Source organism: Poecilia mexicana, unplaced genomic scaffold (genome assembly GCF_051168715.1).
Source record: "Poecilia mexicana isolate PSO_F unplaced genomic scaffold, ASM5116871v1 scaffold_21, whole genome shotgun sequence".
Lineage (NCBI taxonomy): Eukaryota > Metazoa > Chordata > Actinopteri > Cyprinodontiformes > Poeciliidae > Poecilia > Poecilia mexicana.
The window spans coordinates 14,050,354-14,077,954 of NW_028263390.1; the positions used below are offsets into that span (position 1 = coordinate 14,050,354).

Genomic DNA, 27,601 nt, shown 5'->3' on the forward strand with positions numbered 1-27,601 from the left:
AAGAGCAGGGAGCAAGGAAACGAGCAACTTCACCTTTTTTAAGTAACAGGGAGCCCGAGGAAGCAATGAGAGGATCACCCTTCAGGAAGAAGAGTGATCTGTAAAAGTATCAAATAGTTTGTATTTTATTCCATCTACCTAATTATTCACATCAGGTAAAGGATTAGCCTGACAGGAGCTGAAACGGGTGAACTATTATGGGTTTGTTCAATAACTTTTATCACTTATATTCAAATTAATCTAAATATTTCCTGTTTTAGATCAGACATGATTGCCGAAATGATTTTTTTAACAGCAAAAAACGGAGACAAACTGTTTCACCTCGGGGTGTATTTTAAGGAGCACCTCAAACACATTTTCCTTGTTTGACGTCAAGGTGACATCAGAAGAAATCTGGCATGATTTATTTGGCAACATTTTTTACAGTTTAAAAGGAAATTCAATGAAATGCTAATGATATTTAAAGAGAATTTACAAAAAAAAAATCTGAGATTTTGCAGTAAACACATACATTTTGTATTAGTAATCCCGACTGATCGAAACAGGAGACGTTTAATCTGATCTAATGTCAGACAATGAGAAAAAAAGCCTTTTTTTTCCATCTTTTTGTACAGTGCATGTGCATATCTGGCTTAAAAATTGTTTGTAGCAAGATATTCTTACCTGCGAGATCTTCGTCGGGCCACCATCCCAGCTCACAGGCCTTGCAGGTAAACTCATCTTGAACATACTCATTGTCCTTGCAGGTCGTGCAAATCCAACAGCAGCTCACTTCACCTTTCCTTATCACCTGTGTACAGATGGAGAACAGGCATTGTCTCAGCCAATCACAACGCTAATCCAATCACTTTAAGAAGCACAAAATTGTAATTTGCATCAAGGAAAATTTCAAAGTCAAGCATTTTTTTTTGTGTTTTTTTTTTTTTTTTTTGGAGTCAAAGACAGTGTTTGGAAAACAAGGCCAACTGCTCTCTTACATCGGGCTCCCAGAGAGGCTGTTACCAGCGCTGTGATATGCAAAGCAGGGTGATAAATGGGGCAAGAAACAAAGCAGACAGAGGAAGAAGTATGGGACAGAAAACAGAGAGAGTCTCCCTTCAGGACAGCTCAGTGTACAACAACAGAAACTATTCATCCCCAGCAGAGGCCAGTCGGGGCATTTCATGAAATTGGGCACAGAACCAGTTTGATTATTACTCAGTGAGGCAAACTGGCCTGCTCCTCGTCCAGTTAGGGTAAATGTCCCAGTATCACTGGAATATGTGTGCGGTATGTGGCATAATCTAAAATTAGATGATTCAGGAATAACCTTTCTAAGGTTACATTATTGATTACTTGTTAAAACCAGGTAAGGTTGTATTAAGTAGTCAAAACTTAGAATTTATTCCTTTAATAAATATAATATAATATAATTATTCATGTCATCAGTATTTACTAAATATTGATAACATATTCTTGTACAGAATACCGGAAGAGTAAATACTGTATATTTTATTGAGATGCACCACCAGCTTAAAATTAAGCTAATTTCAAGTTTAAAATTAGCTTAAAATTTAGCTAGTTTTAAGCAAGACAACATTTTATTTTATATTTTGTGTGTATTAATGATTTTTGATGATGGCACTTGACAAAATGTAATCTGTGTTACTGGTTTCTCGATTGGTGAATGGCGTTTTCATGACTTCATTATATATATATATATATATATATATATATATATATATATATATATATATATATATATATATATATATATATATATATATATAGCTCTGTTTATATTGTTTCCCACAGATAAACTCTTGCACAACTACAGACTTAGCCTAAGTATGGATGTTCAAAAAAGGCCTGAGAAGTTTATTATGTAAAGCAGATATTGAGTGATTTTGGACATGAAAAACAGGAATGTGAGAGATAATCTGACAAAAATCAGACATCATCTGCAGCAGCAGCAGCAGTCTCATACGCGACTTTCTAGAAAATGTCTGCCATCGCTTTTGATATGTGATGTAGGCTGCCTCTGATTGAGAAAGCAAGAATCGTTCATAAAATCATTAGAATGCGACTGACTTCCAAGCTCATCCTCTTCTGCTGCAACAGCTATTTGCAGCTGTTAAATGACTATGGATTTCTTTCAGACTATTTTGACAAATCGCTGACGGTGTTTATTCACGGTTGCAGAATTCCCTCTAAGCATGATTTGAATCCCTACCTTTATCTGTCCCTTGGAGCAGGGGTCGCTGCAGACCGAGCGAACCATCTCGCTGCTGTTCATCCACAGCTTGTTGTCGTCGATGTTAAGGATGCCTTCATGCCAGGACCCTACGTTTATGTAGTCGAAGCGTTCGTCACCCACATTCTGGAGATTCATGATGTCATACCTGGAAATACGGAGAGGAAGAAGGGAGGAATAGCAGACAAATGTTGGTATGAGCAGGATGAAGTCGAAGAGGGGGAGGTAATTTAGAGAGATTAAACAGCCTCGCAACCATTTTGTCTGTTAAAATTTTGGTTTTGCAGTGCGAGACCTTGTTGGTGTTTGCGTGCGTTCAGGAGTACACGGCGTTCTCATTTTAAAAATGAACGGATGTGCATCACCTAACCTCGCACTATTGTTGGAATGGCCCTGCTCTGTTTTCAGACTGTCAAACAGTGTCTATTGTGCTGGAAAGAAAAAGAAAAAAAAAAGATGTAAGTGAACCGCCGCAGCGGACCGTCCACTGAATCTGTTCCAGTCCAAACTAATTACGTCCCTCTGTGTGCTCAGGACCAACGCTCATGTATGTGCTTATGCACGAAAGCTCCGCTTCTCATCTCCTCCCTTTTCTCACCTGCCTGGGGTGTCTCCGTTCTCATCAAAGTAAATTTCCTCCCCTGACACTCCTCTGAAGGACGTCTTGAGCAGGTAGTCCAGCAGCTTGCTGCCATCAATCGGATCCATCGCCTCACAGAGTCCCGTCTGGCCCGGGCACAGCTCCTTGTGCATATCGTGGAGGCCATGAGCCATAGCGTAGATGGCGTTGATGACGAAGCCCATCTTACTGTCTTGAACATAGTTTTCATGGAGGCCCTCTTTTCCTGTTGAAAGAAAATAAAATACAAAAAACAGTCATGAAGTGCAAGCCTTAGAACTGTGGCGAAATCTGATTTAAATGAAGTAAACAGGACTGGAAGCCATTGTCCTTTCTCTATCGTAAACATCAACATATTCATCCAAATTTCTACAGGAAACAGATTGGGGAAACATTCAGGAGAATATTTTGAGAGGAGTTAACATACACACCAATCAGTCTAATTAAATTCAAATGGATTTTTGTTTTGTTTTGTTTTGCAGGATGTAGTAAATGTACGAGAAAACTTCAGAAATAAAGGTAGTTGAACAAGTTTGAATTTCAGTTGCATTTTCTCTAAAAGTGAGAGACCCCATAAACAATTTAAATACATCTATTTCTTCAGGTGGATCCAAATCATGTTCCTTTGTGTTTCTGAAGGTAAAAGTTTAGAAATCTTTGTGATGGGTTGCATTTTATAACACATCAAAATTAAATAGAGCCACACATCAGTTTCTACTTCCACTAGGGGTGATCGATGCTTACTTTGAGAACGGATCATTTAAGGTCATTTTGTGTAATCTACTCTCGTACAATCATATGCTGTTGTGTGATTCCAGTAGTCGCCATTTATCAGCAAGAGAGGTGTGCAGATATTTTGATTTGAAGGACCATAATCTCTCATATTTTGAGGAAAGGGGACAGAAAAGCAATTAATGGAGTTGGGGTAAAATGCTAATTGCTGCATAAAATGTTTTTTTTTTTTAAATCCCGAAATATAACGCATTTAAATTAAAGGAAAATGAAATGGAATAGCCTTATTCAAATTGTATTTTAATTTAATTTAATAAAATGTAAGAATTGTTATGACTTGTTTTATCCTCATGATACATCTAAATTGTGGTTTAGATGTATGGCAAGCGGGTGAACTGTGCTCTGTGTCAGATGCATGCATTCACTCTAGAAACCACAATGTGCTCTAGATCCACATAGGTGCCAGTGTGAGCCATTCATTAGTGCAGTCTATGAATCAGACCCTTTTTTTTTTTCTTTTTCTTTTCATAAACTTTTATTTGACTCCGAAAAAAGCAGCTTGGTACTTCACATATCAGTTTGACCATTGAAAATCTCAGTATGCATCATAACAGCCTCAGAGATCCTTGTTTTCAAACTGGCCAAACTCATCTCGCCTTTGAGGAATCAAACATAAACCATGTGCAAGTGGCAAAAAAATTAATATTAACCTGACACTCACCACCTTGAAGATCTTCGGGAGGTTTGATTTTAAACGGCGACACAGACAATGCAGAAAAGCAGCTGTGACTACAATGACTGTACACGTGTGAAGCAGTAAAATTCATAAGATTTCATTTCGTTTATTATTATTTTTTAAAAAAAAGCAGGCGGTGCAACTCAATCAACTGAATGCAGTGGTGGTCGATTGTGTCAAGAACAAAATTTACCGTGATCACCTTCGAGAAGCAAACGAAGAGAATATTCAGAAAGAGAAAAATAAAAGATGTCATTGTTCTTTTACTGCTTAAATGTAGCTGCTCCAAGGGGGGAAAAAAGCATAAAAAGTGACACTTTAGATCAGGGGTCAGCAACTCCAATCCTCGATTGCAACTGGAGTTGCAGACCCCTGCTTTACTTCAAATCTAATTCAATGCAACCTCCTTTGTTTTAGTTCAGAAACTAAATCTGAACTTCTCACTGTTGCCACCTACCAGAGCAGACTTTTTTGTAGTTCTTGTTTTCCTGCGGATGCCCCGGAAGGCGACACTGGAATCGATACTGCCAGAACTCGGCGAACCAGGGGTTCCTGGTGTTCTTGTCGAGACGCAGCTTCAGGTAGTAGTCGTCGAAGGACTTCACGACCTCCGACTGCAGCTTCATGGTGATGCCTCCCTCCGCCTCCTCCTCGTAACCCTCCACCACTTCGTAACGGTCAGCCCATCCATCGCTGCGGTGACATGCAAATAAATAAGCAAAACAAAAAAAAAAAGAAAGAAAAATACTTAAATATATAAATCATAGTCATCAAGATAATTATAGACAATAAAGCATCGACAGAACAGTAAGAAGTCACCGCAGACATAATGACAGACTTTGCTCGTCACTGTCAGTGCTCCTTTTAAAATAGATTCTTGTTGGGTGTAATTTGCGATTAGTATCAGATTGATGCAAGAACAAACATTTGCAAGAGCTCAGAAATGTATTCCTTCATTCACTCACTCGTTTCACCAGTGCAGTGTTTGGTTACACAGCTCCTTCCTTGGGTTTTATTCGCAATGCTTTTGGTAAATTGATGGCTCAGTTTTACCAAGTAATCTTAAAATTGATACATCAACACACTGATGATGGTTTGCTTTAAAGCAGCTCTCAAAGAGGATAAAAAAAATTGTCATTTGAAAAGCACTTAAATGTCAAAATGGAGTTTTGTTAATGTGTTCATATTTTGGGTACAGCATATCCACAGCTGGAACTACATATTTATTAGTCCTGTATATAAAAAGATAATTAAGTTCGTTATTTTAGGTCAGCTAGGATGGAAGTTGTATAATTTTGTTTGTTTTATTATTATTTCCATATGAAGATGGTATGATGTTTGGACAATCTGCTGCAACAATCTTTAAGTCAAGAAGACAGAAATCTCACCAACACTGCCTCAGCTGTTACTGTTGGTTTTAGAACGTCTTTCCAGCTTGCTGGTTTGCTCGCTTGCGTAACCCAGTGCGCCCAAACGTCTACCCTATCGAGCTCATTTGGATATTATCTGGCCAGTGGGCTCAAAAAGAAATGAAAAACATCAGCGAAAGTGACACTGAAACACAAAATTAACAGATGAACAACGCCGCTCAGGGCTGCCTTTTTTCCCCTCACAGCCTGAGCCAGAGAGTTTTCAGCTCCTTGACTCCCCGCGTCTCTCCGTCGTCCTAATGTTAGCTCCGGGCTCCTGCCTTCAAATACCTGTACCGTCTACAGCTGCAAACCAATTAAGTGCAACTCACCGTGGAACCAATTACCTCACACGTTGTTCCAGGTGATGGATAAGGACACGAACATGTCTCTGTGAGTTCAGCTCAGAGTCTCTGACCTTATTGTCTACAATTACTGCCAGTCAGGAAAAAAGGAGGCAGTCAAGCTAATTGGCGAGATTGTGTGGGAGAGGCAGCAAAGCCAAGTGTGGACCTTATCAAAGCAAAAGCCGTGCATATATTTGTTCAGCTGGAAAAGGGAAAAAATATGGAAATTATTTTAAAGGTAAAGCTCAGGTTAGTCAGAAGTTGGCTCTGATGTCTGATCCTCTGATCTTTTTTCATCTTGGTTAAAACTGAACTATCACGCTTGAGCAAACTTTTATTAAATATACTCTGTGGTCATCCCACTGTGCAAAATCAGAGACACATTGCCATATGACATTTGTGAATATTGGCCATTCCCAGTACAGAAACAGTTTTTTTTTTTTTTTTTTTGGTCAATCTGATGTCTTAAAACATTTACATGCAATGTCCTTATTTATTCACAACTTTCAGTGAAACAGTGCAATTTCACAAGCCACACCTTGAGCTAACAATTACTTTACCTGTAGAATTAATAAATCCCTCAACAAACAACAACAAAGAATTATTGATAAATTATTGTTCAGCTGCCTAATTCAGCTGACAGTCGTGTTTTTGAGTTAAAAAGTGTTTAAAGTTGACAGGAAATTTGAAAATATCACTTGATAATTATGTGTTATTGTAAGATTAATGCTTGAATGCTGGCTATAAAGTCTTAAAAAATGCAAACATTAAAAAAAAAAAACAAGTAAAGCCTGGTGGCCCGCCAGGCTTGTAATGCACTATAACATATATATCTTATATTAAGTCAAAAATCATATCTGGGCTAAACATTAACTTGTCAAAATGGTCAGCAGTCAGACAAGATCTAATCAAACATTGTTTGTTGACTTTATAGTTCCACAAAATAGCATAACCTTGCATAATCCTGCTGCGTTCTTAAATGCCAATAGATGAGCTCTGTGGATGATGTACCAACAAGATTTCCTGCATTTCTGCTGACTGTTTAAAAGGAGAGTTGATGTGACTCACCACTAGAATTCTCCAAATTGAGTTAAGACTCAGAAACACGTGAACGTCATTGGGTCATAAGTCACATTTCCTTCATTCTCTCTGAGTCAATACCGTCTCTGAAGCTCCTTCTCTTCCTCAGTACAAATGACACAAAAAACGAGCCCCGTGTTATCATTTAAAAACGTTAAGCGCATCGTAAACACGCCAGCGTGAAAGGTTAAAGGCATTTAGTGAAGTCTGCGCTTTGCAATTTCATGTTTCGCTCTGAGTAAAGAGAAGGAAGCAGGCGGTTCTAAAATAAAGACAGTGAGCGAAAGAGAGGCAGGAGGAGTGCTGTTCAACACTCCACATGAATAATTCACAGCGCACTGAAGACATGCCTGACTGTGTCTCACAGTGCAGTTTGTGATAAAGTGAAATGACATTTCTTTCTTCTCACACTTCTCTCTTTGAGAATATTCCTGTCTGGCAAAGGTCCAAACCGCTCATCAAAGCTCACCGTGCCCCATGAGGGCTGCCGAATGGGACCAAATCTGATTTACTGTCGCCTCAATGTTCTGCACCTTCGCGCTGCATATTTGAATGGTCCGCCGTTACATAAACGCAGTTGGGCAGACCAGAGAAACACCTGTTTGAACAGATTAAGTGTGGCATTAGCGACGCAGATGGTTCCACGATGACAGACAGCCAGAAGGTTTAAAAATAAGCAAATCTTTCCGGAAAAGGATCACAACTTTTGATATTTGAGATATTGTAGAGCAAAAAATATATACTATTATATAATAAGAGCTTTTCCACCTTTTTTTTTTTCCATTTTTGACCTGAATTGTTTGAAAAGGTGAATTCATTTTTGCACCTTTAGTTTCTAGGTTTGTCAAGGAAAAGAAGAGGCTGAAATGGACAACTGGGAAACGGGTGTTAGACTCACTAAATTATTCTGTAGCTCTAAAACATGATAGATTTACATGATGGGTGTGAATGCTTTTGAACAGATATTTGTCTAATTCTCATTTCAACCAAAAATATATAATTGTAATTTCACAGCCGACATGCCAGGAATGGTGAAGATTTCTGGATGGAAGCGATGTGTAACAGACCGGAGTGTTTGACCGGAGTGTTGAAAGGAGATCAAGCTTTTTCTGTTGCTGCTCCTGTTTTATGGAATAACTTGCCTTTCCAGATTAGATCTGCCCACAGCCTGGATCATTTTAAATCACTTCTTAAAACTCATTCTTACTCTTTGGCATTTAATTGATGTTTTGTGTTCTGTTTTGTCATTTGTGTTGTCGTTCTTGTACAGCACTTTGGTGCAGTTTTATACCTGTTTTAAAGTGCTATATAAATAAATTTGACATTAAAACCAGACAGAAGGTGAAAAGACATGGTGCATCTGCTGAGGGTCATGTAATGATTTTGTGAACATGCCTCATGAACACATAGGACAGCATTACAGCATCATCAAGTGCACATGCAGTAAATGTCTTGACTCATAATGTGGTCAAAAACTGGAAAATTTGACAGACAATCTGTAATTAGCTGCAATGATTTTGTGAACATCACAAAATCATTGTGATTTTTCTTCCTTCAGCAGAAAAAAAAATGTGTTTGAAACATTTAAGATGGATGAAGGATAACATTTGACTTGGATAATTGCAGGTTTTATCACATAATGAATAAATCCTGATCGTCCTCATTGCAGTTTGCCAAAAAAAAAAAAAAAAAAAAATTATGCAACCAGATTATGCAACAGGCTACTTTTTTTCATGCCTGTGAGGAAGCATTCACTCAAAATCAGAAGATGTCTTAGAATGGTAAGAGTTTGTCCTCGTGCCTTCGAACACCTTTAACTAAGCCAGATTAGTGGGACAACGGGGTAAAATTTCACAAAAGGCACATCTAGACGACGTTTTTCAAATGTCTCATGTTATTCCTTAAACTCAGCCCTGATCTCAGTTTCATTCTTGATAGAATGAAACTGAGATCCCGTGTGCCGTTGCTTAGATGAGAAAACACATGTGAGCCGCTTAGGTTATTTCACAGAAGTGCATGAAAATTGTGGCAATCGAGGACTCTGCCGGATGATCTGGTTCCAGTTTGAAAGTACGCTTGTATATTTATAAAATCATGAATTAATTGGCAGGGAAGAGTTTTAATCACATGCACCGTTTTCCTTGGAGGACGACTGAGAAGAATTGCTTTAGAAAAGTGGGGTAGGAGAGTGAAGAGTTCCTAAATTTGCTGTGTGGATTTAAAAATAACAAAACTTGTAATCATTCACAGATTGGGACAATAATTGGGTTATTGTTAGTGGGAATTATAGATGTACTGATTAATATTTCCTGGCCAGTACGCATTTCAGGATTTCCTTCAATGTCTAACTTGTTGCATATGACTTTGAGCAACTCTGAATTTTGTTTTTGTTTTCTTTTGAAAATGTTATTTATTAATTAATTTATTTATTTGACCTGCTGATCACCAAATAAAACCAATCAAGACAAAAATGGGAAAATAAGAGATAGACTGGTGCATCTCTAGCTCTTATTAAGATTTTGCATGATTGTTGATGAATTAAAAAATAATATTTAAAAAAGTTAATTTAAGTTTGAGTGTAAAACGTCTAGATTTTATATTGATTATACATCATGAAATAAATGCATCACAACTTTAAATAAACTGCAGGATATAAAGTAACATAATATAAATGTGTGGGGTTTTTTTAGTATTATTGGATAAAAAATCTCAATGTTTAATCTGAATAGATGAGAAATTTATAAGTATAACCCCAGGAAACACTCAGCAGGGCATAAATAATATTAAATGCATGGAATGCTCAAATAAATGAACAGAGATTTTAAAAATAAGCATGATGCCAAATTTGTGGTTTTGTCTTTAAAGCATGCGGTTTCTTAAATGATGCCGAGTTAGAATCATGTCCAGAACTCGCCTCAATCTTGCCAGACTGCCTCTAGCGATACAATCCTATCTACACTTATCAGAAAACTTGATCTACATTAATAAACAATATGTTGTTCGAACAGTAAAAAATAAATGCAATATGATCCAAACAAAGGCAGTTAACATGTATTCACCTGAAGACTCCACAAACAAAAATATCATCCCTCTTTCTGTAGTTTAGTTTTCATCCATTTTTCTGCCTTGTAGTAAACACAGCTCTCTTGGGGTGATGCATAGACCCAAAGTGGTCTATGGAAGCCATGCAAGCTGCGTTTTTATTAATTCATCTTGCCCCAGTTTAGGTTGAGAGATCAGTGTCCTGAGCGTTAACAGGAAGGACCACAGGGGGGAGGAGTCCATTTTTCTTTTTACTATGAAAGGATTCAGTTCACTTCAAAATCCCTTCACAACATTTATTTCCCAAATGGTTCTAAAAGATATTAAAAAGTTGAAAACGACTAGTTAAATTTTTTAGCGCTGCTCTTCTTAAACTGGGTTAAGTTCTGGTGAAGTTTACACTTTCCTGTTTGTCTGTAAAAACCAAAGAATTGCTATCAGTTTTAGTGAAAAGCTTTTAAGACCCGACTATATAAAAAGTGACCTGTTAACTAACAATCAAATAAAGGACCATTAATTAATTGTTGAAACGTTTCAGAAAATGTGTAGTCAAGTGATAGCATCCAGAATGTTAAATGTCAAAACACCTTCACTACATCAAAAAGGTGATGGCATCATAAAAATGTCCTCTGTGCATTTTTACCTCACTTAAATGATTCAGATCAAATTAATATTTACATCAGACCAAGACAGCCTGAGCAAATTAGTCTTTAAATCTTCTGCACTGTGAACCAACGATGAATAAACATGGCAGGAAATGATGGGTGGAAAGTCTTATGCAGATCCTGGCAGGGTGCCGGCACGGGGCAGAATTTGCGTTGAGTTTTCCAGGTCATGACATCCCCAGAGAATCACACTACCAGTACCGTGTTGGACTGCCGGGACTTTGCTCTTTTTCTGAAATGCTGTGTTAGTGTTACGCCAGAGGAAACACAGTGAACACCTTTCAAAATGTTCTCCTTTTGCCTCATCTGTCCACAGAGTATTTTCACAGAAATCATGGGGATCATCAAGATATTTTCTGACAACCATGAGACATACACAACATTTTGCTAAGTCTCTTGTTCTGTGTTAAAGCAATGAGAACTGCAATGCTTTAGATTCTGGTCCCTAAGCTCAGTTCTAAGGTGCTAATATCCTGCAACTTTTAGATGCATCCCTCCTCCAGCACAACAAACCTAGAAGCTGCAGAACAGTAAGTTTCCAGGAGTATTGCTTCTGAAATACTTTTGCTGTGTTAGAGACTCCTGGGAAGGTTCACCTTTGTGCCATTTGTTCTCCATTTGTTAATGAATTTCTCAGTGGTTCAGTGGAGTCTAAAGCCTTACAGATCTATGGCCTTGTAAATCCTGGATTACTAGGTTACATTAGATTTTTCTTTTCTCTCTGAATAAATTAAAAGCATCAGTCTTTTGTATTTACCTAGATTATATTTGATGTAAAAAAAAATGCATATTGGATGATCTGAAATATGTAAGTGTGGAAAACTAGCAAAGGGAAAATACATTTTCACATCACTGTACATGTGACTACCTATGTAGATTTATTTGAAGTGCAACCATCGCCATCTTTCTGTTTTTTCTGCAAACTCAATGCTTACCTTCTCTTTTCTTTCCTTTCACATCTTTTCAAATGGCCTCTTTGATTCGCTGAACCCACAAGGTCGACGCAGACCACAAAAACATCTAAAACTTTCACAATTTTAGACATGTGCGATTTAAAAATTCAACTAATGCATGTAAAAAAAAAAAAAATCGTTCGGTTCAGTTACATTGTTCAGTAGAAAAGCCTAGCACCCACGCACTTTGTTCTAGAGGCCTCTGTCTGCACAAAAAGCCTTACAGCTTCCACTAATCAGCTTGTGACAGCTATGTCCAGATACGAGGCCAGCGAGCTATTTTTGATCCCTTCAATGCCGTGGAGCCACATCCTTGTACTTGGAGCACAAGGCATCAATTAGAAAGATAGATGCCCTTGACAATGTGTGGCTGCTCTCATTTAACATCATAGGTGTGATAAAAATATCCAGGTGCAGCACATTGTTCTCCACAAGCGAAGGCAAATAAATCCATCAGTCTTGACCCAACATGAATTAAGATTCAGAAACAATTCCTTTACTGCAATACATTCCTTACTTAAAGATGTATTTTTTGAAAAAAAAAAAAAAATGTATTAATGGAATATTTTCAGCCATGTCTGCTGAGAAAGAGCCATTGTGTTGGCTTCTGCGAAGCCCCGCTGACAGAGCGCTCAACGGATCTGCAATGCAATGACCACACCAACTTTTGTCAAGAGGTCAAACAATGTCTCCATGGAGACTGTTGTGAAAGCAGCACGCAAATTAATTTCTGTTTGTTTTTTCGTGCTTTGGTTCAACAGATTCTTGTCCGCAGACGTAAAGTGGAATGATTTTCATGTGGAATCCCACAGAAAAATCTCAGAGCACCTAAGTTTCCTATAGAGTTAATGAACTGGAATGAAGCCATTTTTTTTTCACACAAGTCTTAAGAGAAGTAAGCAGAATAAATGGAAATAGTACACTTAACCTGTGTCTGCGTGAGGCATAAAAGAATGCGAAACAGGGAAATTAGAAACTAAACTGTTTGTGGCATTTAACTGGATGATAACTGAATCCTGGCAAAGTTTGACCCCTTATATTGTGTTCGTAGGTTTATAACGTGGCAGAAAGGTTGCTAACATTAAAAGAGTGTTTTCTCTTCCACCAGGTGATTGCAAACAAAACAAAATAAATAGGATAGAAAGGACATCTCAAGGCTGACATATTTCTGAAGGTGATCGAAGCATGGAGATTATGTTTTCTTTTTTTTTTATCTTTGACAAGAGTTTGTAAAGCAACATATAAAAGTATAATTTTACATTTTCCAAAGTGTTGAGGTCGGAGCCATTCCAGATCCCCACTGTTAGCCGGCTTTATCAGTTTTTGGAGTGTGTTTAGGATCAAAATCCTTATGGGAAATCCAATTGTGTTCATCTTTCCCAAACTGTCAGAAACTGGTTTGACTCTCCAAGTCAAACCAGTCAAGTCAAATTGTTCAATCATAAATCATAAACTGGAATCTCACAATGTAGACTCTTTTAGACATGTATTAAGTGTGTTCTTTTTCTGCTCCAAAACTAGTATCTTTAATCTTCACAGAAATGAGCAGCAGACATGTAGGTGGAAGACTAATAATCATCAATAATCAAAAACCCTTAATGTTTATGAACTTCATTCTGATTCCTATTTTGTAAACTACTGGATTAGTGAAACATGTATAAAGCATGGTAGTGCTTTTATTATTCTAGCTAATGATGTGCATATTTGTGGGATTCTTAAACTGAGTTGTGTAACAAAAACATTTTGATCTCTTAATTATTTCAAAAATAATTTCATTCAGAATATTTTGAAACATTTTATTGAGGAGGATGGATTGTGCTTGGTTAACAAAAAAAAAAAACGTGCAGAGCTGCCAACCCATTTATTTCATCATTACTTCCAGTGCTATTGACAGAAGGAGCCTCTCTCTTTGCTCATGCCCCGCTATTTACCAAATAACTCGTGTCAAGAAGCCAAGAGGGAAAATTTTGACATCCCCGGTGCTCTCCTTCAGACGGAGAGAAGATGAGACACACAGAAATGACTAGATAAAGGCAGTAGAAATGTGTCCATTCAGAAACGCTTCTTTTCCTGTAGCCCTAAACATTTTATGATTCAGTCTTGGAGGAAAACGCCATTCTGCTCTTACACACACAAAAACAAACAAACAAAAAAATCAATGGTACAGCTGAATGCAGCTGGTACATACAGCTCAGATTTCCAGCTTTCTCTTTACAGATAAAGAGTCGTGCAAATCGTAATGACGGGTGTCAAGCGAGTCAGTGTCCTTTTTTGACAGACTAAACAAGACCAAAGTCTTGAAGATTGGACCCCGACCAAAAAGCTGCGCATGTAGGAGAAGGAGAGAACTGAGCGCTACATGTGGAAAAGCAGCTTATGCAAATGGTGTTTGGTAATAACGGCATTGAAGCAGCATTAGAGAGAGAGAGAGAGAGAGAGAGAGAGAGAGAGAGAATGAATGCTTCTAATTACAAGAGAGCAGGCAGGCAAATGAGTGGGTGGATTCACTGCATGCCACCATTCAGAAACTTGGTGGTGGGGAAGCGGCAGAGGGAACAATAACAAAGGCCACCGCACAGATAATGCATAGCTGGTTTTGAAAAGCTGCACAAACTAAAGCTCTGCAGACAGACGTGAATACCGCGATCATTTCTTTTTAGAGTGGAGCGGGTGGAAAATTATTATTCCGCATTCAGAGATTCCTTGTAACATTTTGAACTGCAAAATGAGCCTAATGGTGTTGGCCCCAGGGGAACGCTATTTAAATATTTTTGTTAAGATGCGACAACATCTCACAAACATATTTTCGACTCTCATGACAAAACGACTTTGAAATAAATGAATATCCTGAATTCCTGTTTTCAAAAATGCCAACATGAAACCAGGTTTGACTCCTCATGCCTGAATCTGGTGTAATTCACAGAGCAAATGTTAGAGGGGCCACTTTTGCAAAAATAGGCGTTAAATACAATCAGGAGGTTGTACCTGAGCTAAAGATGAGCTGAAATGAGTCAAATCTTGATCCCGAGAGACTTATTTTTATTACATGGCAGTAGTTGTGTCAAGGTTTAAATTACATTTGAATTGTCTTGTGAAGGATTCACAGCTCCTTAAACGTTTTAAATTCTTCTTCACTTATAAACTACGAACTCACTGTATTTTAATTGGGATGTATTTGAAGGACTAACACAAACTAGAAGTAAAGAAATGTAAGGTAGAGGTAAAATGAAACATGGCTTCCCAGCCTTTACACAAATAATCTGAAAAGTGTGGTGTGCATGGATCTTTTCAACCCCCTGTCCTCTGATACCCATAATTAAATCAAAAGCTAGTTACCTTTATACATCACCTAGCAAGTGAATAAATATATTAATGTGTGCACAGCTGTTCTTGGAAGGGTGGTTTTGAACTCTGGAGGAACTGAGAGATCTCCAGTTCAGAATATGTTTTCATAGTTGTTGAAACTATCACTATGTTGTGACAGTAAAGTATGAGACAGATAAGCTGTGAAAAAAGTTAGCTCCTCTGCATTCTCCCTGTGGACTTGCTGTCTGCTACATAAATACACTGGTCCACCTGAAACAACGAATCAGAGCCAGGAGGAGGGTCTTAGTACTGTTGATCATCCTTGTGTACTTGCTGCTCACAACCTCTCCCTTTCTCTTTTGCGATGCTACAGATGGGTTCACAAAAGCAGAGGCTTCCATGAATGTTCAGGCTAGTTAGCATAGCTACCGATGACGGCAGTAAAAACAGTTTTTCTGGAACTATAAGTTGCTTCTTCAGCATTAGCACATTTAGCAGCACATACATAAGTTGATTGACAGCGCTAATACGCTCCACCTGGTACTGATTGATAGTTTTTGATCGGGAGCGGTGCATTGGTGATGGAGAAGCTCAATCTTATCACAGATCATTTGACTCATATTACTCCGTCACTTTTTTTTTTTTGTAAAAGTTACACACGTTAGCTTCAATTACTCCACAAATTTGATCTAAATTATATTCACATTTGAGGTTTATATTTGTTCATTTTCCTTCCACTTCACAAAGTTGCACTACTATAACTTAAAGTTTAAAGTTATAGTAGTGCCCTTCTACAGGGGGCTTACAGGGGGTGAAGATGCTGATATATGAAAGAAGCAGAATCAAGTTTGAACTGTAACAATGCACACTGGGAGCCATTGTGCATGTTGCTTTGGCACGTAGCTAATGTGTGGCCATCTGCACCATCACTCTCTGAGTAGCTCGCATTTCTTGTCAAAGTTGGTCTTTCATTCAAACAAAGCGGAGTAGCCTCATTGATCTGCTGAAAAAATAAATTAATAGGCTACTGATTTTGTCCAGAGCTGATGTGCCGACCTTTCGTTACCAAACTTCACAACCTTCTATTAATGCAGTGCATCAGGAAGGTCATCACACTGATATTTCTACGTTTTTTTTTTGTTTTGCAAATCTGTATGAGTCAAGCATAAATTAATATTCTTGATTACTGAATGGGGCGGGTTGATCTGAAATTGTCTGAAACTGATATCCACTTTTACATTTCAAATCTTTTTCAGTCAGTCCATACAACTAGACCTTCTTTGGGGTCTCTTTTCTGCCTACAACCCCTCAGTTAATTCCTGTATAGGAAAAAAAAAAACTACCATTTTAGATTTGCATGGTGCAAAAAAACTGCCCATGGTGGAACTGCAAGTTTTGGTTTGGATTGTTGCTGCTAGCATTTTCCACTTTCCCTGCAAAGCAAAACAAAAAAATTCTAGTCTGCTGGGAAGCGTTTAATCTTTGAAAACAACAGAAAGCCACAGATGATAATCTAACAAAATCTCCATCCTCAGCTCTCTTATCTTCCTCCAATTTCTCTGTTTCTGTCGACTTGTTTTGTTTTTCTTTTTGTCTATCTTTATTATTAGTTACTCTGCAAGATCTCTAAATCTGAAAAGTTCAGAATCCACACCTGAAGAATACCAATATTCATCTTCAATTCGTCTTAACTGCAGAGCGGAAAAACCACTCACAGTCTTCCACGTATGTGAACCAAGTCAGTTTAATGCCTCTGCACTGTGTTTTATTTATTAAAACCATCTATAAAACACATATATCATGATATAGTGGATCACACAGAATATCTAGAACTTCTCCTTTACTGACCTGTCAGAGAAAGCATGATCCTACCACGACCATGCTTCACCAGGGCAATAGCTTTCTTTCAACAATTACTTTCTTCTTGCCCTGCTTTCATAAAGGTCATATGTGTGGATTTTACCACACCATGGGGATATTGACTGTTTCTCCAACTAATGCTCTACTTCCCCAGTTTGGTAGGCTTGCAGCTGTGCAATACAATTTCCATTTTTACATGAGAAACATCCAAAGCTTGAGACATTATTTTATAGCCTATAACCATTGCTACTTTTATGTTTTTCAGCAAAAAAAAACAAGTAAAAAAATGTTTTAAAAAATTAAAAACATAAACACTGATGTTTGTAGTTTAAAGGTGACAGCACTGAAAAAGGTTCAAGTGTCATGAATATACGTAGGGCACAATATGTTGGGAATGGAAGTTCCTCTTTCTCTGTTCACACCACACTGATAGCTGGTTTCTATGGAGTTACAGAGAAACTCAGAGAGCTGGATGAGACAATCATCGCTAAAATCACGGAGAGAGAACGAGAAGAGACTCCCGGGCCACAGAGAAGCAGAGTGGATGGAAAAGGTTGAAATGAAGGGATGAAGTGGGTCGAGGATGACGCCACATACGGCCCTCGTCTGAAGAGCAGGTTAGATGAACAGCAACAACAAAAAGCTCTCAGATTCAAAGCACTCGCATGCGCCCACTTGCTGTAGTGTTTTTGTCTGCCTCTGTGGTGTTCCACGATCATCACGGTGTACGAGATGAGGATGAAAACCACCACGCTGACAGCATATATGGTTTCACCCTGATGCGCTGAATCAAAAGCTTTTATGTTGCTTTATTTTGTGTATTGCAATTTCTTGGCACAGCTGCAACTGAAATAAAGTAAAAGAGATACAAGCTTCAATATAAAATCTCATTTTATGGGTTTGGAAGGAAAAAGTTGACTTACTGGTTCAGGGTTGGGACCCTTTTGTTGCTAGTATTGATCCAAAACATTTCATTTTCAATAATTGCCAATATGTAAACTTGAGCCATTGTTTGCAATCCTCTCAGCACAGAGTTGCACATTACACATCCTAAGTAAAATAAGAATATTAAAATCAAAACTACATTTATGATTTAACATGCCAGTTGCTCTACAAAGGTTCAAAGCTTAAAATGACCAGCTGCCTTACTCATGTCAGTTTCTGTGATTCTGAAATGAATCTCTTGTGCACAATCCACCTACTCCCATGCATGAAGCAGCAGGATCAAAATGTTCATATCATCCACCATGGTTTTCGTATTTCCGGCATTATCAAGCAAAATGATAGGAACTCATCGTTTGGCAATTTCCTTTCTGCTTAGCGTTTCCTCAAAAGCTTGCTCATATGATCTCCAGTATGAACACCAGTCTATCAGAAACAAATCTATCCAGAGCAAATTGAAGCTGAGCCAATGATATCAGGCAAATCACCAAAAAGCCAAATACCTGTAGTTAAGTCAGCCGCATTAGCATCACATAGCAAATCCTCCACGTAATATTAGAGGGAGTGTTTTAATACCTTTCCACCTGGAAAGGTGACAAAAACCTAAATTCCTCTCCACATTGATGAGTTGTTCATCCAGTGTAAAGACATTCTATTAAAGGGCGTTGCCAAACCTTAACTTTCAGAATTGAACAAGTTGTTTTCAGCCTGTGGCTCTTCCAGTTCAAAAATATCCAAACCACTAAGGTTGCTAGTGTTCAATGAACTGCTTTCATTTGTTGTTTAAAATAGTTTCAAAGCACAGACATGTTTCGTTGGACCGGGTTTGCCTGACGGAAGTAGTGATTTGCCCTTACTTTTTAAGCTGATTTATTTTTTTTATTATTATTATTACAAGCATACTGGGATGTTATTCATTTACACTCTGTGTTGTTCAGCTGCTAATTTATCTGTTTATGTGTGTGCTGTCAAGTGAGAAGTGGTCTCCAGGGGCTTTTTCACCAAAAAGCAGCAACTGGCTACAACTGGGAACCAACCACATCAGGCAACATAAACTGTGACAAAACAGCACTTTCACATATAGCTGTAGGATTTTACCATTGTTTCAAATGTTCCTATATCCAAAATTATTGATTAAAACTTCAAAAATCCGGTCTTAACTTAGAACGTTGGACTTTTTTTTTTTTTGCCTCTTTACCAACTGTATGCCATCAGTCTGAATGTTCCTTGTTGCTTTATGCAAAAGTAACACACAGAACAAGCCAAAATGCACATGCACACATCATGTGAAGAGGCTCCCTGAAGGGTGAAAGCATAAATTAGGAGAACAAGCTCCCGTTGGTGAGCTAATACCTACCTGCCAGCTTTATTTGGCCACACACATGGCATAGCATCTGTGCTGGTCCAGACTTGCTCTGTCATTTTACACACTCCTTTCTATCTCCGTTTATTTCCTGTGACCTAGAAGTACTTCTTCCTCCCATGGAGACTTCCACAAAAAGCTAAAAAAAGATTCACTTTTTCCCTCTCCTATGGAGGAAAGAGAAAGGGATACATATGGGAGCCAGCCTTAGAGTGTCGTTACAATAGATAATTTAGATGGTATTCAAAAAAAAAGGAAGACTGCCCTGCTAAGAACTAAGGTATGCATGGTTGCATTGGATGTAGAAATATAAACAGGCAGCTGGTAAGAACGCCGATTGAGTCCCCTTCACTTCTGCTTATGGGAAATAATATGAGAAAGGCTCATTCAAAGGCGAAGACAATGACAAAAAGATATTCTTCAACATGAAAGGATTAGATCAAGTGATCTAAATCTGTGTGAAAATACTAAGCATAATTAAAACCCTCACTGAAAATATTAATCCTGATTCTCATCTAAATGATAATTTAGTTTTAGACAAGGGACAAGAGCCTCACTATTTTATAAAACGTGATGAATAAGAAGTTAGAGTTTATGTACAGGGCAGTCTTCATGGGGAATGAGGTTGTGTTCTGCAATGAGCACCTACTCTTACTACCCCCTACTTCCATTAAGTTAATGGAACCCAGAATTGCCAACTTTGGATTTTCTTCAGTGTTTATCGCTATCTCAGTCCCTAGCCACCTACAAATCTCTGAAAACATTATGTTTGCTCTATTGTTTCTCCCTCTATTCCTCTTTTATAAGTTCAAGTCATGGCAGCATGTCTGCCTGTTGGAGTGCAGACATTAAAATGAATTTACTATGTTTTTTGTTGTTTTCTTTCCTAAAAAAAAACAACACTTAATTATCTTATGTTAAACAGGGAGCCTCAAAACACTTAAACTGGTTTCACACTGACAAAATATTCCCTATTTTTTTGAATGAGAATCGATAAAATGAAACAGAAAATAACAGCATGGTGTAATCCACGTAGTTTTTATGTTCTGGAACATGGCATCTAATTTACTCATAGCAAGGTTAGAAAATTAACAGTGCAAGAAAATAGAAAACTCAAACCACTGCTTGTCTGTCTTAATGACATGGCACAGCTAAAACCACAGTGAAACAACAGCATTGCCAACACTTGAAGTTTGTCCCAAATTGATGAAAAAGCAACAACCAAGGTGGTCAATGAAGCTGCCAAGAGGCTGACAGTAACACCAAGAAAACTGAAGAAATATCTGTCAAGTACCGTCTGTGTTCTTCTGCATGAGACAACAATATCATCCTTTGTGTCCATTTATCTGAAAAGAGAGGAGGGCTGTGAAGTTGAAATATTTTTCTTACAAGTGAAACATCAAGAATTATCTAAAGTTTCCCTGAGCTTTGTGGGATAATGTGTCACAATTTGTTGAAACCAAACTTGAACTCTGAACCAAAACTTGACAAGTTAAAAACAACATTAAATCACGACATTGTTCACACCCAGGATGAATATATCGGCAGCAGCATCACAATCAGTGGCTTTCAATGTAATCTCATTGTTTTATCTTTATTTGTTTTATTGTTCTCGGCAATCTAGTAAGAGCAAGGATGAATCCAATTATTTATTTTTTTTTAATTTAAACATTATTTTACCAAGATAAAAAAAAATCATAGAGATTAGAAACCTATTTTTCTGGTCATGAGGCAACAACAAATACAACACATAAAAATAAAATGACTTGAAGAAATGAAATGTAAGATTTTAGAATGTCTGTGGGGGAAAAACATGTGAAAAGATCTATCAAGGTTCCACTCTCACGGCTCAACAAACCACCCCGTCATTTCAACCTAGCTTGTGGATATGATGCTAACGCACCCTGTCACTGCTGTGACTGACAGCAGCAATTATTTATGCAAATAAATATTTACATTTTTTAAAAAAGCTTAAATTAATTGTGAGATAAAGCTTAATTGTACATCCAATTAGGAGGAAATTCTATAATTCAAGTGCTTGAACCGAATGAGTCAATGCTGAAACAAAATGTAACAAATATATAAGAAAAATCTACCCTAGAGAGGGCAGGTAGACATTGGACAGGAAAAATTGACTGTCTATTTGTGCATCTGTGACAGAAATGATAATTACTCAATCTAGACAAACATTTCTATTCAGTGCTGCTCTTATGTAGTCTGATTCTTTTTGGTTGCCTTGGTGACATGTGCTTTACAAAGACAAAACAGCCTCTCTTAAACTCCCAGCCTGTTAACAGAGTCATTGTCATCCAGCAAGATGCTCTGGACTGTGAATTAAAAAGGTGAGAAAAAAAAACAACATGCAGATACATACAACCATACCTGCCAACAAGGAGGAATTCCCCACGCACCCTTTGTCGCCTCATAGCCATCAGAAGATTACGGACCGTCATGCCCTCGCAGAAACACACCACCACACGAGCTTTGGGCAGACGTTCCTTTAGTTTCCCCAAAAGGCGATCAAAATGTTTCTCTCCGGCGTTGCTGTAGATCTTGTCTGAGTGGGCGATGCACAGGCCCTCTTGAGAGGCCAGCTCCTTGAAGGCCTCCATGCCGCTCTCCCCATAGTTTCCTGAAGGTGATCAATAAAGCAGACATTAGCTGCGTTTCCATTAACCACGGAATTCCCCAAATTGAAATTACGCATTTAAAATTGCTTAATGAAAACAAGTCAGTTTTGAGAGAAAAAGAAAATCAGTTTTTTGATTAAAAATCAGTTTTTCCGCCAGGATCAGGTTGTTTTTCGGGTGTATTTAGCAAAACTGCAATGGAAACAGTTTTTCGCACCAACCAAGTCACATGATCAACAGCCGGATGTTGCTGCTGCCGAAAACAACGAAGAAGTCAGCGGGAAGTAGCAGGAGGATGATGTTTGTTTTTGTTTTTTTTTTTCGGACAATGTGCAGCTGGCTCTGCCAGAGCTCTCATAACATCGCACAGTTCATGACAAGTTTTGTGTCAGTCAAACGTGTTGAATCCCCAGTTCTTCTGTGAAATCGTCAACTACAATTTCCCTCAAAATGCTGCAAACATAGTTGCCCCAAAAAATAAGGGGCTTGTCACTCAGACGCCTGAACAAAACGCCGGCGTCTCCTCTGATAACTGATAGATGAAAAGCGCTAGCTTTACGGGTGAATTATTCATATAATTAATGTTTACAACTGTTTACATCGGTCGCTGCCTTGATTTTTTAATGACTTCACCTGTGATTTTAATTTAATTTCTCAATTAATGGAAACACCGCAATTACAAAATTGTGTTGTTGTTTTTTTATTTACATTAGCAGAATAGAGACAAAGATTTGCACACATCTGTAATGGAAATGCATCCTTCTTTTTTACTTTAGAAATGAAGCCTGAAAAAAATCTAATCTCATAATATTACAAATGCTTCATGGCAGGTGTTGTCATCACTGGCACAAACAGGTTAGTTGGAATAGTTTTTTTTTTTTGTTGTTTTTATCTAATGTTAATGTTGTTAATGTTATGTTGTTAATGTTAATGTTGTTTGTTGTTTTCATCTTATTTTATCTAATAAAATAAAACGTCTTTTGAAATCTGCCTTTTGTACTCACTCTGGTGGTTTTAATTTTGAAAGGAAGCAGATTATCAGAGTACAGTTAACATGTTGTTTACAAGTCATATTCTACATATTTATGTAAAAGACAATCAATGTTATGCCTAAAGGACTCCTCTCAGCAGTCTCTCACTGCCTCAATCCTTGACTGACCCAAAGCTCTGATCCACTGATAATGAGAGTCAGACTTGACTTGCTGCTGATTGCAATCAAGCCCAAAGGGGTGAAGACGCCTGTCCCTGTTTAACTCTAAACTGTCCCAATCAAGAGCCTGGCAAAGCCGTTTCTACGTCTAAATCTTCTCCTTCCATGTAGACTGCAACGCTGCTCTGAATTGATGAGAAAACCCACAGCTTCTCAGTCTGAGAGCTGGATTACACAGACAATCCAATCGCTTTGCGTGCGACAGAACACGTTTTTGCATTTGAACAGACATGTCATCATAGGGAAATCAGAAGCACCTTGCTGTAAATATGTGAAAACATTTGTCTTGCAGTTGATGAGTAGCCCCAATCCTTGCAGGAAGTCTATGCCGTGTTTTGCATGATTGAAGACAAACAATCATACATCTGCACATGGTGAAGCTTTACATTGCTGCTGAAATAGACATCAGTGTAATTCATTTTCGCAGGTCCATAATGCGTCCATGTGTTGGTTTGTCAATAGTCCTTTGATTATATTTTCAATTGCCTCTTTTCATTCTGCTGCAGGTAAATAGAAATAATGATATCCAATTATTTTACTCTCTCCATCTCAGCTATGAGACCGGTGGGTGGCGGTGCATTAGTTGACACCTCACAATGACCAAACAACAAAAAACCCGCACTAAGCATTCATCGCCACATAGATGATAATCGAGACAGGTAATTTATGCAATTTCACAGCTCTGGCTGTTGCTACAGGCAACAAGCTGCACTTATAACTTGTCTCGGGTGGTGGAGATAGAAAACTGATGAGCTTGAGCCAGTCGTGACCACGGATTCAAGATGACTAAAGACAAGACAAACAAGGATAGTGCCTTGCGAAAGTATTAACAGTACTTTAGTTATGTTACAGCCAAAGGAGGTTGACTACAAATGCATGCCGCACTTTACAGATTGTATTTGCTATAAAACCTTTTATACTCACTTCACAATTCTGTTCTGCTCTCTGCTGGTTTATCACAACAAAATCTGGTGAAAGACACTGAAGTGTAACGTGTAAAAGTTCAAGGGTTGTAAATACTTAAATTAGCTCCAAACAATTTCAATCAAGTTTGGAAAATTTTGTCTTATTTTCATGGACAGAGTATGACTTTCCCTTTCTGGGAATTGAGTTAAGAGTGTTACAACAAATTTCAATCTCTTTCAGATTGGTCAAAGGTAACCATAGTAATCTATACAAGTTGAACAAGTTGAAGAGATTTAAAATAAAAAATGTCAACGAATGTCCAAATGTCACTGCTTAGGCAGAAGCCAGTGCTTGTAGCTCAGCCAGTTGCAGCAGAAATGTAGAAAAGTTTCATTATAAAACTCTCAGCTGTTGTTTATTTCAAAACCAAGGGGTTTATTATAATTTGTTGAATTTTTAACAACGTAACAAGCGTCTGGCAAATATCTATTGTGATGAAAAATGTTGCTAAGAGCATCGCTTGAATACTTGTGATTTGCGAGTATTCAAATCATAAGTATTCACAAAATAGATCACAAAATAACAGCTTCTGTACCAATTATTGATTTCCCAGTGCTGTTCTGTATTGCATTTGATATAAATGGTAATTTTTCCTTTATGCCAATGTTCTGCAGTTCTTGAATTTTCTGATGGCATTCCCAGAGAAGGGTCAGATACCTGATATCACCTATAGCCCTTCAGGTACTACACTTTCCTAACTCCCTTTGCCATTTAGCTAATGCCAGCTTGCACTCATCTCCCATACCTAACTATAATAAGACTCCCCAAAGATGTTTTACACTCCCAGCATGTCTGCAGTTCCTTAGGGAGAGATCCTGGTTAATGCAGCCTGTCAGTCATAATTTGGGTGCACATCACTGACTGTGTTTCACCAAGACTTTAATGAAAAGCCACGGACATAATTCATTTCACAGTAATTACTCTGTCTACCCAACCCGCCTTTTTTCTGTTATCTCCTGTCTCCACCACAACATAGGCGATGTGCTGCAAATGAGGAAAAGTTTTCAAAAAGGGTAGAAGCTAATCACAATGCGAGAATGTAAGTGTATTTATGAGAATTTACGTTCAGTTTAATTAATAGGTATTTGATGAAATCTGAAGCAGTTGCATAATTCTTAACCATGTCCTCTCCAAATGAAAATGGAATAAATATTAATGTGTCTATTCTAAAATAGTCCCTCGTGTGCTGTAGTGCAGTTCTGAAACTTGCTATGGTGGCCATCCTAACAAAGCCAGAGAGTTCACACGTTCTTTTTTTTCCGATTAGCAAAGCACATTAGGTGTGAAGTTGTGGAAACAATAGGAGTACTCTTTATGCTCTTGCTGTGCAGATGTACATGTGAATGTTCCTGCCAAGTGTGAGACATTATTACAAAGAAAATGATATAGAGTTCAACCTCAAAAGGTTGACACAAAAAGAAACTCAGTTGGAATTTAGAAAAAAAAAATCAAAGTAAAAACTGCTCTGGGGTCAGTGCATATTTATATTGCACCATAAAACCCTGAGGACCTGTGAAGCCTCAACGGCATGTGATCCTCAATATGTCAAAGTGTATGACTCCTCTTCTATAAATGTAACAACTAATAGGCTGTTGTGCCACTCCTAATAAAAAGAAATGCTTTGATGAAATGGTTAATTGAAGATGCAATCAAGAGAACCTGGGTATCTATAAACTAGGTATTTTGTTTACTAGCATGTGACATTGGATTATAAGACCCTTTAGTGCAGTACAGAGTTGGTCTGTGTCAGACTTTAAAAAGGTTTTTAGGACATTAACCCAGAGCCCTCAGGATTTTGAAACACAAAATATATTATGAGCATTTCGAAAGCAACGTTAGGGTGCTTTAGAAATTTACTTTGGTTCTCATAGATATCATATATAGCCAAGGCAACTATTTGAAAGCAATGACGTCATAGTAGTCCTACCTCTAACCTCAAAGTTAACTATGAGCAGGTCAAGACATAACAACAAGCCTTGTGCATGTTTTTTGCCACCTGTGTTTTATATATATATATATATATATATATATATATATATATATATATATATATATATATATATATATATATATATATATATATATATACACTGATTGGTTTAAAGTTCACTTGATGTTTAGAGTCATATATATATATATATATATATATATATATATATATATATATATATATATATATATATATATATATATATATATATATATATATATACACTGATTGGTTTAAAGTTCACTTGATGTTTAGAGTAACCAATCATCTTCCGGCTTGATGGCTTGCAGCAATAATAATTACTTTCCAGAGCACTCCAATACAGGAATTTAAAGATTAAATCAATACTGAAAGGATTTAATACATTTTACTGTTTAAGAACATCAGTTTTTAGTTTTAACATTACACTGAAAACATTGTAAATTAATGTTTATTTTGTTGAGAGGTACATTGAGATTATCCTTAAATATAACTCATAAATACTTTAGCTATTAGTTGAACTGTAAACATTTTAATAACCATTAATAGATAAAGTACACAATTTAGCGAATTAGAGAGAATTTCAAAGTGATCAGCATATTGCAAAAAGAAGAAATGTTCCAGTTGTGGTTATATGACCACATATGAATGATAATTTAATGAATTATCATTTGGCATTTTAGGGTTTTAATACCCATCAGTCTGTAGGTTTAAAAATGGACTGAAATAAATCTGGCCCAGATCCCTCAAAAAATGGATCTGGAGTTGGTGCTGATTTTTCTCACCCTCAGTGTGAACTGCAGACACGTAGGTCCAGTTGTGAAGCTTGACTATGTCCAGCATGGCCCGGGCCTGCAGAGTGTCTGAAGGAACGACCCTTAGGAAGTACTTGAACAAAGTCTTGTCACTCAGGTCGATGCTTGTGGCAGAGTAGGCAATCTGTGGAATATTGAATAACTGTAAAAGGTTTTGCACTTGAATGGCCACAGAGCTGGATCCGGGGCCGATTACTCCTGCTATGGGTTTCTTTGAAGGCGGTGGCTGGTTGGACGGGGTTCCGTCGATGCACCATTTGGAACCGTCCTTATCATCCCGAATCGAGATGAGAGAGTCCCGTATAAACTCAATGCTCTGCTCCAAGGCAACAGAGGAGTGCCAGCAGGAGTCCCGGATCTCACAGCCGAGGCTGATGTTGGGGAGCAGGTGCTGGTCGGCGTTGATGCGGTCAAGCGTGTGGAACATGGCCTCCACCCGCTGGATACCGTATTGCTCCCGGACGTCCCCGCACTTCCGCTCGGCCACCTTCTCGGCAGACGGCTGGTGGTGGACAGAGAAGAGCGCGCCGATGATCACGTCCCCGTCCATGCGGGCCACGGAACGGGACGCGGCGCGGGGCACCACCGATCTCTCGTGGATGCTGCCGCTGCTGTGGGTGATCACGAGGCATGCGGGGAGACACAGGAGAGCGAAAAAACTCATCTTTACGCGTGCCATGTCGTGCCACAGAGCGTGAGCCGTGCCGACTGCGATGGCATATTA

At 38.1% G+C, this 27,601-nt stretch overlaps 1 protein-coding gene across 1 annotated transcript; it reads right to left on the minus strand.

Annotated features, from left to right (window-relative positions):
* Positions 1–74: 74 nt before the first annotated feature.
* Positions 75–27,601, minus strand: LOC106928760 (metabotropic glutamate receptor 1-like). The gene is made up of 7 exons (XM_088002268.1): positions 26,848–27,601; positions 21,670–21,919; positions 4,778–5,013; positions 2,832–3,078; positions 2,213–2,381; positions 664–790; positions 75–79 (listed from the first exon to the last, which is right to left on the minus strand). The coding sequence occupies exons 1-7, from the start codon at positions 27,554–27,556 to the stop codon at positions 75–77; spliced, it is 1,743 nt and encodes a 580-aa protein (XP_087858394.1). The 5' UTR covers positions 27,557–27,601.

Excerpts from the sequence above, each read along its gene's own strand:
- LOC106928760 (XM_088002268.1), bottom strand. The coding sequence starts at position 27,556 with ATGGCACGCGTAAAGATGAGTTTTTTCGCTCTCCTGTGTCTCCCCGCA. Across the intron at positions 21,920-26,847 it reads GTCTGCAGTTCACACTGAGG|GAAACTATGGGGAGAGCGGC; the intron begins GTGAGAAAAATC and ends GATCACCTTCAG. Across the intron at positions 791-2,212 it reads GCTCCAAGGGACAGATAAAG|GTGATAAGGAAAGGTGAAGT; the intron begins GTAGGGATTCAA and ends ATCTGTACACAG.